General features: G+C 38.4%; 1 protein-coding gene across 2 annotated transcripts in view; it reads left to right on the forward strand.

The window, feature by feature from the left end:
- Positions 1–435: 435 nt before the first annotated feature.
- TBC1D23 (TBC1 domain family member 23) overlaps positions 436–12,550 on the forward strand; it is a 35,942-nt gene continuing 23,827 nt past the window's right edge. The window contains exons 1-4 of one of the 2 annotated variants that reach the window (XM_082043290.1): positions 436–655; positions 8,589–8,700; positions 8,927–9,032; positions 11,610–11,814. In XM_082043290.1, coding sequence (XP_081899416.1) covers positions 615–655; positions 8,589–8,700; positions 8,927–9,032; positions 11,610–11,814 — 464 coding nt within the window. In that variant the 5' untranslated portion in view covers positions 436–614. The remainder of the gene's footprint in view (positions 656–8,588; positions 8,701–8,926; positions 9,033–11,609; positions 11,815–12,550) is intronic. The other variant, XM_082043291.1, reaches the window with a different exon arrangement.

Consider the following 12,550-nt stretch of genomic DNA (forward strand, 5'->3'; position numbering starts at 1 on the left):
TGTAACAGAAGTCGTTTAATAATCAAGCCTGTATATAGCAAAGCAGTTCACCTTCATGGGAACTGAAAAATACTCAGATTTTTCGCAGAATGGCTTGCCTCTGGGAAAACCGATTCCCAACGCTTACAGAGAAGGGCACCGGCGGTAGCGCCTTCCCCCGCCACCCAGCCTGAGGCCACACAAAGCGGCCGCAGCAGCCGCGGGTCTCCCGCCAGAGCCCGCGTCAGCGCCCCCCCCCGCGGCGGAGCGCCAGCCGCCGCCTCCCCGGCTGCGCTGAGAGGCGGCTGGGGCTTTGCCAGCCCGACCCGGCCCGCGGCGGGGCAGCTCCTGCCTCCTCGGGGCAGACGCTCAGGTGAACGCCCCTGGGGCGCGGCAGCAGCAACAGCCAAGCCCGCCCGGCCTGGCCCCGGCTCCCCCAGAGGCACCGCCCTTCTGCTTTGCCAGGCTTCCGCGCTTTGCGGTGGAGGCCCTCACTTCACGACAGCACGGGAGAGACGAGGACCAGGGCTGGCTCATGGTGAGGTGGGGCGTCGGGGAAAAAAAACCCAACACAACAAAAAACACACACCACCCGACCGCGCTTTACGGCCGACCGAGGAGGCACGTCAACAGCTATGGCGGAAGGGGAAGAGGCGCCGCCGCCGTCGAGCAGCTGGTGAGTTACGGGGGTGTCGGTGCCTTTCCTCCCGCTCCCTCTCCTCCGCAGCGGGGCCGAGGGGGAGCAGTGGAGGGGTCGATGGGCGAGAGGGGCCGTGCCCCTTCTCCCGGCACGTCGCCGCACCCACCGCTCCCGGGATCCGCCGCACTTGGTGTGCGGGTGTGCGGCTGAGGCTGCCCCGAGCGCCTCGGGAGGGGGTGAGGGCGTCCGTGCTCCCGCCGCCGCGGAGCGCTCGGTGGAGACAGGGGTGGCTGGGGGAGCTCCCTGGGGTGGGGGCGGCCCCTCTCTAGCCCCCCACCCATCCGCCTGCCGCGCCCGGCAGGCCCCAGCGCGGTGGGAGCCCGGGGCAGACGCCTCCGGGTGCTCGGCGGTTCTCGGGTCCCGAAGGAGGAAGCGCCGCTGTCTAAAGAAGGGTGAGACGGGGCGGCCTGTGGCCGTGCCCCGCCTGGAGCCAGGCGGTTGCTCCAGTGTCCAGACGCAGCTGTTAATATGGGGTAGGAGCAGCTCGATGCGTGCACCTGGCTGCCGGGAGGGGAGCTGCTTTGTTAGGCTCAGCTTCCCCTTTTTCTGTGTACCTGCTCAAGCACAGGTGACAAAGATAAGTCCTGGCTTGATTTCTGAATGATTTTGCTTGCCACCCTCCTCTGGTGTAGCTAGTACTTATAATAGATTTGACATCGAATCTCTAGGACAAGAGTGGAGACTATGCCTGGAGCGGGTATAGTATCATTTTGATGGTAACAGTGCTGTGATTTTAGTATTTGTTGCATTGCATTCACTTAAGTATTCACTTAAGATTGCAGAGGCTTAAATAAACACTGTGTTTAAAATCTGAAGATATTCGTACTGCACCCCACGTTTACATTCCTGTGCATCTTCACTTTGTTTTTCTCTTTGCACTTCTGCATTGCATGTGATTCATTTTATTTCTGTGGTTCTGTGCCAGAGCATTGCTCTTTGTCCTTTCCACGTACACACTTTTCAAACTGTTACCTTACAGATCTGTTTTTTTCATTTCCAGTCTGATGTTTTTGCTTCTAGGCTTTATTTTATGTGGTGAATTCAAAGTTACACATGCAGGTGTAGCTGGTATCTGTTCTTTGTCTAGGTTTGTCCTACAAATACAACTCTTGAATAAAACAACTAAGTATCATTTGCTAGCAAATTAAAATGAATTGGTGTAATGTTTTAGCCTTTTTGCTTTTAGTTTCAGCTTAAAAATGTATAAAGTTCTTTCTGTAGGTACAGTGTTACATAAGCATAATTTCTAAATACAGACCTGACTGTTCAAACATATAATTACAAAGGTAAGGACAGACTAATTGACAGTGCAATCTTGACACTTTGAAATATAACCCTGAACATTGAATAAGAACCATGTTGAAATATCTCTGAAAAAATACTTGACATCTCCTTCATTACTAATGCTGAAAGAATGTTATGGTCTCCTAGATCACAACAAACTGCTAAAATTCCTGGTTAAGAACAAGGCACAAGTGTGGTTGCCAGACATATTTCGAGGCACAGCCTGCATTGTTACCATTCTGACTGGCAGCTTCAAAATATAACTATAGTAGATTTGATATGCTCATACTACTAGAAAATGCAAACTTGAAGGCATTAATTACAAGAGATTTTGTAAGTTGTTATGGAAAGAGTTAAAGAGGCTTATACTTAAATGCTACATTAGTATGGCAGAATATGCCCTGTTACTAGAGCTGTATGCTGTAAATAACATAAAGTTGTATTCTTTATTGCTTACTTAGAAATTTCCCGTGACTTTTTTTGTTGTTTTGTTTTTTAAGGCAAGTTTCAGTGAAATATTGTCTTTTTCATTTATTGATTTGAACTATTGTGTGCATATCTGAATGCTGTTGAACTGTTGTTGTTTTTCTAATTATAATATGTATCTTTTGTATTAGCTTTTTTGTGTAAGTTGCTACACTGTCATAGTTTTTAAGTACATAGGATTGTGCAATAACATCTCATGTTTTAAAAGCGCACAGCTGAAACATAAAATGATGCGTAATGTACACCTGAACTGTGCTGGGAAGAAAATCAGCAATGCTTGTCCTCTATTCAGTTCCTTAGGGGGATTCAAATGCAGATGTAATTTTGTGTTCAGAGACTGACAGCACGTTGAGTATGTAGAATCTAGACATGCTTATTAAAATAAAATGCTCTTTTCATTTTTCCTGTGTTAACTTGACATGCAGTACTGGTGTAAGTGCTTTGAGGAGGGGCACAAACTAATGATCAATTAAAACCTTCAACATCCATACTAACTGCTTGGTGTTTTGTTTAACAAAAAACAGGTAAATTTGCCATTGTATGATACAACTTCAAAAAAAACCCACCACCACCCTCCCTACCCCCTAAACTTATTGGACAGAGTTACTGAAGGATGAGATTGTCAGCTTTTTCTTCAGTAAATTCAGGAAGTTTCTCAACAGTTTTAGCTTAAAAATGAGACAAGTCTGTCAGACATTGTTCATTAAATATTTCTTTTTAGCTATTTGGCATATTCTCAAAAATTAATTTGATAAATTGCTGACTGTATTATATTTGATGCTGGAAGACCTATCTGTGTCCAAAGCTGGGAATACTGAGAAACACAAAGGAGGCTGTTTTCAAACTGTGCTGTAAGATCTTAGTTTCTTTTTTTGTCTACTATTTTAACCATAATTTTAGTCAATAAAATACTTCTAGTCAATAAAAGGTATAGACACAAACAATCTGGACTGTTCTTAGTTAAAATGTTTGTAATTGGAAGTTACAGCTTTTTTCTCTCATTATCAAGGAAATAAATCATTTGGACCTAATTTTTCTTCTTCAGGTTCTCAGACAGATAAAGATACAAACAGTTATGAATTACTAAAACCTTTTTGCAAATCTTTGTTTAATAATCAAGCATCAGGTAACTTGATCAAATAGTATTTTTATTTTAAGATCTATACTTTGAAAGTTAAGACCTGAACTAACTAAATATAACTGTAACCACAGATGGAATTGTTCCCATTCATTTAACTTTCCTTTGGAATAATTCATCTTATGGGTCTCAAAATACACTTCAACTGTTTCAGACAACAGGGTGACAAAACTTGTACATATATATTTTTTCTGCACTCAAAATCTGGCTTATTGGTGCCTGGAGCCGTGATATTTCTTCTGGAAGCATATGAACAACAAAAATAAAGTCCTTGGCAGTTAAATGTGAAATTAACGTACTTGAGGGAAAAATAAAGGTAAAAATGTCAGGGAATTAATGTTTTTCTCCAAAGTTCGATTGGAAAAAAAGAACATTCAATAGCGTTCTGGATACAATGGATATTTTGAAGTAAATGTCAGGGATTGATTTTTGTTTGTTTGTTTTCAATAGAGAAGTAACACTCCTCATTACTTTTGATTTAATATAGCTCTTGTTAAGGCTTTTTTTTGGTGGTCAGGAGAATCCTAAATTAAAAATAGCAGCCAGAGTAACTAGATTATATAAAAGCATATTTTGTGGAGTGGAGAGGAAGCTTTTATAGAGATAGTTTTCTGTGGTTTAAAGCTATGTTCTTTGCTATGGGAAGGTATAAAAATAAATTGATATTAGCCCTTGACTTTGGAGATGTTCATCAACACTATTAACTTACCCAATATTATTTTAAGTAAAACTTGTTTGCGATTACTTCATGTTATAAACCTGTATGCTACTGTGACTTTTTTCAAGTAAAGTTCTTTGCTTAAAATGCAGTTTAGTTCTACCTTATTCATTAGAATAGTAATAAAAATATATTAGAATAAATTAGCCCAGTCTGGCACTAACATGGCTATGTACAGGCACTGCTCATAGTTGTGTTGGCAGCATTGTGATATATTTGCCTGCCTTTTTCTTTGCATGCTACACTTACCAGAAATACACTGAAATTTGCAAACTGGATGTGTTTGATGACCTAGGAGACAACAACTTCGTAGTGATACTTCTGGCAAAGGTTCAGCTGGTAGCAGCCTTGCTTCTGATTTGGGGAAGACAGGAATGATGTGTGGAGATGTTTAAGAAATACCACTTCTGCTGAAAATGGTGGTGGCTGCCTCCTAAAGCATAGTATGAGCAGCTACGATGAGTGTGTCACTTGAGGAGTGTGGGTGAAAATAAACAAAGCAGCTTTTTAAGTGTTACACCAACGTCAGATCAGTGGTCAGAATACAGGAAGCAGTTTGACAAGAGGTATAATCCAAGTGTGGTTTAACCTTTTTAGGCCACTGAGTAATATCTTTAACAGAGGGGTGTGTATTACGGTAGTAGTTCCAGCGTATATGGAAAAAGAGTGATCATCTTGTTTTGGACTGATAAGTGTGTTTTAGATAATGAATTTGGTACATGTAGAAGATAAGATACCTGTTGGGCTGTGAAAATAAGAAGTTAGTATTAGAAATGTGCCCATCACAAATTAAAGCTTTAAACTTTTGAAGCATTTTTTTTTCAAAAAATGCACTTTGACTTGGAAGAAGCAATTCAAAAGGATCTGTCTTGCCTAATAACAAAGGAGCAGACTTAATGACTTTAGCAGATACATTCCAGGCATTGTCATGTGATGATTAATTATAGTCTTCTTAATACTATACATATTTTCCTATGTATTTGTAATTTATCAAAACACTTCCTCCTGTCTTTTGCCTGCTGTTCACATCCCCATGATTTCTTAATCTCTTCATTAGTATTTATAAATTATTCTTATCAACTACCTTAGAGTCATATATAAATAAAATAAAGAGTACTTAAAAAAAAAAAAAAGTGAAGCTGAAGTACCAAGAGTTGATTTTTTTTTTAATTGCCTCTAGCTCACTCTCACATCTTAAATGTTTTGGCTTGGAAAAAAAATCATGTTGAATTTCTGTGAAGGTAGTTACCTGTTGATTATAGTATGTCACTGGACTGGCATGAATTTCAGAGATCCTTCTGTAAGTATGAAAATTTACTCCAGATACACTAATAGCAATATTGTGCATTGTAACATTTTGAACAGTAGGTCTTATGGAAATTAACCTTTCAGGCCATGGTTTGGGTATAGGCTTGAATTGTACACATCTAACCAAAATTTAGAATAGCATCTGAAATCAGGCTGTGGAGCTATGGTAGAGTAAAAAGAAGGATGTTCAGGTCTGGAAGCATTTGCCTATAAAGAGAAGTACTGCATTTTTTCTTAAGTAAGTGCAATAGTTGTTTTCCATATAAACAGAAAACTTCCTAGCTCATCTTCACTCATAAAAGACAGGGATCCAGATTGCTAGCATTTTGCTAGGACATTTGTAGCGCAGACTGAAATAAGGTAAAACACAGCTGGTGGACTCCTATTAAAGTGTTGATCACTTTCATGGTACTTTGGAGGTTAATGTGAATAGAATAATTATTAGAAAATAATTTTTCTTCAGTTTTGAGAAGTCTTCACTTCAAGCCTGTAAACAGTCTTGGGGGCTGATGGAGTGTCAAGGGTTAAGATTGCGGGGTGACAATGAAAACCCTGGCAGATGATTGTTAACCTCCTTCCCCCCCCACTTCCCCCTTTTTGCCCCTCCCTCTCCCCGCTTCCCACTCAGCACAGGCGATCGGGAGGGAAAGAAGGACAGAGAGAAGAGAGCTGGAAAAATTAACAATGTTTTACTAATGCTACTAATAAGAATAGAGAAAATAATACAAAATATACAAAACCAATCTTGAAAGTCTCAGCAACTGCAGAGCTGGCACCCAAAGTCCTGGATTGGACTCTGCAGCCAACCGGAGCTGGATTCAGTCTCTCACTAGGCCTCAGTTTGCAGGGACGACTAGCGAGGTCCTCTCCTAATGTCAGCCATAAGCAGAAGGGAAAAGGGACGAGATCCTCGTGATCTCCCACTTTTATATGAAGTATTCACGTGAATGGAATGTTATACACAGTTGGTCAGTTTCTTGGTCACTTGTCCGTGCTTATCAATAAGTTTGTATTCCATTGCTAGGTTTACCAAAACATGTGTCCCAGAGTTTATGCAGTTCTGCTGAGCATTAGGGTTCTTGGTGTAAGTGTCCTGGAAATACTTGAATTTTATTCAGGTTGAACTGATTTGATGATTTAATTTTTCCAGCATTGATTGTTATGTACACAGTTGGACAGCGGGATAGGTGGTGGATGTGGAAGTGTAGGTGGTGGATGTGCAAGTGTGCTTGTGTATTTTTTCCATCCCTGTTTCTGTCGCAGGAAGGTGATATTCACCAGTGCACCTTGCAGTTCTATAAGTGGGCTTTGGGATTTTTCTTTTAATTCTGAAAACATAAGGAAACAGGGCAGGTCAGTCTCTTTGTAAACTGTACTTCTTTCATCCAAATTTACAAAATCATGTGAAGAAGACAAACTGTTAGTTGTGCCCCAGTGTATATTTGAAATATGATTTGAAGTGCTGCCAAAAAGTACTGGCAAAGAAGCTGGCTGATACAATGCACGGCAAATGCTTACTCTGCAAACTTGTAAATGCTTTGAGAAGTCTTAAGTAAGGCTATCTCATTGCTTAATGTTAAGTACATGCATGCATTCTTACAGGATTGAGATTTTTAGTCTGTTTATCAAAAAGGGTGATATTTAGGAAATCAGAAATTTGTGTGTTAAGCTTTCAGAAGACCAAACTTGAGAAGCTTTATATCGAGGGGTTAGTTGTGGGTATATGCAAATGAAAGAAGCAGACAGAGCTCAACAGCTGACATTCTTTTACCGTGGGTGTCTGGAATTGACTACGTAGTACGTAACATGTGGATCAATTAAGCATTGTACTGATAACATTTTAGCATCTGTCATTACATGTCTCAATAGCCGTGTTGTTCACGAGGAATGCCTCTTCATACTCGAATATCTGTCCTGAATAAACAATCCTGTTCTATGTTTTGCTCTGGCTATAAAGCTACCGCCTATGTGTTTAAGTCCTCGGGTATATGAAGCAAAGCCTTTCTTAAGGCACATGTCAGAGCTAGCAGAGAACAGTTAAGAGGAGACAGTAAGGGAGAAGTTTTTCCTACAGGAGACGTGTCGCTGCTATTGCCATTTTTCCAGTGAACCTTGTGCTTTGCCACTGCTGTGCTACGTAATAGTGGAATTCCTGAAATCATCAGATGTGATTCTGTCATTGTTGACAGCATGGAACTGTTGACACAGTCTGCAGAAATTATCAGAGAGATTGTAAAGTAATCCTTTCTGAATGCACATCTTCCTCATAATGCTTACAAACTTCTGTTGGCTTACTATGGCAACTTAAAGTATCCTTACTGTTTGACTGTCTGGTGAATTTGTGTATTTTACTACTTTCTACACCATTATTAACATTTTTGTATGTTTTAGTTCAGTCTTGTGCCTGTGTCTACGCTTATGGTACTAGAACTTTATAGTTAAGTAAACCTGAGTTTGACTAAAAGGTCCTTTCCCATTTCAGGGAAAGACAAGGTTAAAAGCTGACTGTTCTAAACCTTTGAAATAAGTTCTCTGTTTTCTAGGTCATGTAGTATTTTATTTGAAAGAACTCTGCCATTTAATTTAGGTGTAGTGTTTGCTTTGAATGCATCGTGTGTGTGAAAATTTGCCGTATATCTCTTAAGCTATAAACAACAATTAAATTTGCATGTTTATGACACATTTTGCAAAATTGCATCTTCATGAAAGCAAACAAAAAGTACTTTGAACTTATTTTTTTCTCCTATGTAAATCAAATGGAATTAGAAGCTGAACAAGCAGCCTTAAAAATAAAGGAATAAATAAACATGTTGCAAATATTTATTTTCAGTAATTGGCAAATTGTCTTATATGGTATCTTTACAGATGTGTGGGTTTTGCCTGATAATAGCCTTCTGTCTACATTTATTTAATACATAAACATTGAAAAATATTGTATAATTATTTTTTAATAAACACATTATGTATAATTATAGGGAAAAAGATCTTGCAGATGCTCTAGAAGAAGGAGGCTGTGATCTTGAAACTGTGAGAAACATCATTCAAGGGAGGCAATTGCCTGCTGAGCTGAGGGCCAAAGTCTGGAAGGTAAATACAAACTTAAAGCAAGAAGCAGGAAATACTTGAAGTTCCGATTGTTTTGAGGTAAATGATTTAATTACCAGGCATCTGTACAGAAGAGACATAATACTGGCATTTTAATATGCATGTATGTTGATTCAGTTTTAGGATATTCCTCTTCATTGAGTTCAATAAATGGGTAACTACAAGAGGATACTATGATATTTAGTGGGTTTTCTTTTCTTGTTTTCAGATTGCACTTAATGTTGTAGGAAAGGGGGACAGCCTAGCATCCTGGGATGGCTCCTTAGACCTACCAGAGCAGAATACAATTCATAAGGATTGCCAAGAGCTAATTGGTAAGTTCAGTTACATTTAGATCACCTATGCAAAAACCTCTGTACTCTCAGTTGTCTTAGGGCTTTGTTATTTGAATTAATTAACCTCAATGATGTTTACATTTTGGAGGAAGCTTTGAGGAAGAAGATGAGAGGGCAGAGAACATCAGAAAGAATTTGTAAGAAAACAGTAGTATCTTATCTGTACTGTGACTCTGAGATGGGTGATGTCATGGAAGTTTAAAGTATTAGCTTGTACGTGATAGTTTGCATGATCAGAGATGAATGGAAAGAAAGATCCAGGAGTTGAAAATATTTTAAATCCTTTTCTAAATTCCATCTGTTAAACCAGACAGTGTTTTTGTAGTGCCATTCAAGTTTTTAATTGTCTACTGACTGATACTTAACCTGAGAAGCTGGTGTAGCACCAAATGCATATAACCCCTAAGGGAAGAAATGTATTAAACATTTAGGAGTTTAAAGACTTTTGTGGGTTTTTTTTGAAAGGTATTCTTTAATAGTGTTTTCAGCAAAAGTTGAAGGTTTTGTTTGTGAAAGCACAATGCTGCCAGGACATTGGAAATAATGTTCCAGTATGTCTGTAAGAAGTTGCCACAAGATCTGGTTGGCAACTCATCACAAAAATGGCCAAATCCCTGACACCAAGCAATAACGTTAGTATCAGTGATCAGGTGATGGAGTCAATACTGACTCATAAATTAGGATACTACTTCTTATGGCATCAATAAGAGAATCTTCTATTTTATTAGCTGTCAATCTTATTCTTGCACAATTGAAAGTTAAGGCAAAGAATGGAGTTATTGCATGCTTACACACATACCTACTGTTAAAATGCAGTTCTGCATGTTTTAGCCCTAGAATTTAGTAGGGCTTATTTTCCTTCTCTCTCTGTCCTGTAAAGAAAAGGGGGAAAAAATCCAGCATAATTAAATCAGAGTGTCTTTCTGGAAGATGGCAAAACATCCCAATTAGTATTCATAACATACAAAATTAAGTACTTCAATGTCTGTTAGTTCTCCTTTTGTCTTTATTGCAAATATTTTGTAATATATAACAATATTAAACTGATTAAACTAATAAATGTGAAGTTAGTTCAGAATGAAGGTTATATAGAGATTTCAATTTGGGGTTGGATTAAACCTCTCTATTTCAGGGTTTATCAAAGCAAGTAGTCTCCAAATTTGAAGTAAATCTTCAGATGGCATTGGCGTTTTATGTACTATTTGATTTTCCGGAGAGGTAGAAGAAAGGAAATGCCAAATATTGACTGGCTTTGATGGGAAAATATTAAAGACTTCACTAATAAAAACTTTCACCTAACAGCAATGAGACTCCTGAGCTTCTTGTAATTGAGGGGGGGAAATGTTTGCTAGAAATTTAGTGCCACTGCATCAGTGTAGTGAGTACACATCTCTTGCCCCTCTCCAGCACGAAACACGGTTATTCCTTCTTTTACTCGTAGTTTAGCTATAGTAAAATTGACATAATCTAAATGGATGAAAACAAATTTATTTCTCAACTATATAGTTCACAAGTGTATCTAATACTAGATTTTTCATTTAAAAGAGGTATTTAATGTTGTACAGAAAATCATATGAACTTAGACAAAAGTCTGGTTTCACTACAGTCCGTATAAATAAAGACTGATACATTTAACTGTAAGTAAGCTAAGTAGTCATTTCATCACATGGAGGAAGTCATAATTTGAGGTATGGTATTGACATATTGAAATATGTTTTAGATTCATTGCTTCAAGTGAGGCGGATGCCAGTAGTTATTCGGAAGTGTTGTCAGCCTTTTAATTGAGAGTCTATGCAGAAGGATGCTTTACAACTAATGAAAACCTAAGCTTTGTGTATATATCCAATTCGATAATGACAGTATTTGAGAAGTGTTTCAGTTGCTAATCTTAATTACAGAACTGGTTTTGTATCAAATTGTTGTGCCAATTTTTATCCAAATGCAACAATATAAATTTATGAATTCAGAATTAGTCTGTCAGTGAATAGGGGACATCTTTACTTTTCAGAACCTTACAACATTTGTAAGAATGTGAAAAAACGCACTACATTATATAAAAGATGAGGTGTTAATGGTTAGTGTATCTTCTGATTAACAACAGTACGAAATCAAATTTAAAAGCCAGGTGTAGGTGTAAGTAATCAAATAATTTCTCTTTTTATAGTTAACCCTAACAACCCCAAATTTAAACTGTTGTTAGGAAAATTACTTTGAAGTGGAGATTAAAAATGTGATTTTTCTGTTAATACTAAAATCTAAGTCTGTAAGCATAACTGATTTCAAACTACTGATTTTCATAGATTTGCATGTCAGTGGGCTTTTGAGGAATTGGAAGTATGCATTGTGGGCTGAACTGTGTTGAAATACAAATTAATTTGTTGTAGAGTTGGGCATAAGTTACGTGCTGAGCATGTTAAATAGGAATAGAAGAGGGGCATTTTGTGCTGCTTTTTTTTTCCCCAGGCAGTCTCTGCTGGTGTGATTGTGCTGTGAAATATTCTCATTCAATTTATTGAAAGGTCACTAATACGATTTATATTGCTGTGCCTCTTTCAGACCAGCTGTCAGTGCCAGAAGAGGAGAAGTCAGTATTACTTCTGGATATTGAGTCTGTTATTACTTTTTATTGTAAGTCGCGCAATGTTAAATACAGTTCTTGCCTTGGCTGGATACATCTACTCAAACCTCTGGTGCAGCTTCGTTTGCCACGCAGTGATTTGTACAACTGCTTTTATGCTATTATGAATAAATTCATTCCAAGGTAAAACTCTTTCTTTTCCCTGTATACATTTTTATTGGCATTAAAAGTGTTTTCTGAAAGGATGTGCATGTTGGTTTTGGCTAGAGTAGCGATTTGTAGCAAAGTTGTCAGATTCCTTCATATGATAATAAATTGACCCATCCTTCAGTACCTGTTGGTTTGAAGTGCAGGAGGTAATTGAGTTGATTTAAGATGTAAGGAATTAGCATGTGACTGATGTAGACTTGATGTGTCTTTTAAAGAACAGCTGTCATTTCATTCTATATCAAAAATATTTGTTTAGGAACTATCTAATTCACATATGTTATGTGAAAGACGTTTTTCTTTCCTTTCTCAGCGTTTTTGGTATTTAAAATGCTTCTATCACTTTCACTTCAAAATACTTCATAAGCACTAATTAAGTCTCAAAATCTCTTTAGAAGAAGTAGTTGCTATTTCCCTGTATTCTACTGAGTTGGGACTGATATTTTTTTTTTTTTTTAATAAAAAAATTGGAGCTTTTCATGCTGTTATAGGTGCTCTCACTAAAATAATTCCTTAATTATGTTGCAGTAGCACCATGATGCTTCAGTGAGGCTACAAGGTCTTCTGATTAAGACCTTGTGAAATAATATCTGAATAGTCTGTAATTAAAGATCTTAGTCTGATTCCCTGGAGAGGAGATTCTGGCCCAGCTACTGGATGTGTGCCCTTAATACGAAAAGTGCACATTTGGTGTCACAGCAGGAAACATTTA

This window comes from Streptopelia decaocto (genome assembly GCF_964273445.1).
Source record: "Streptopelia decaocto genome assembly, chromosome: 1".
Lineage (NCBI taxonomy): Eukaryota > Metazoa > Chordata > Aves > Columbiformes > Columbidae > Streptopelia > Streptopelia decaocto.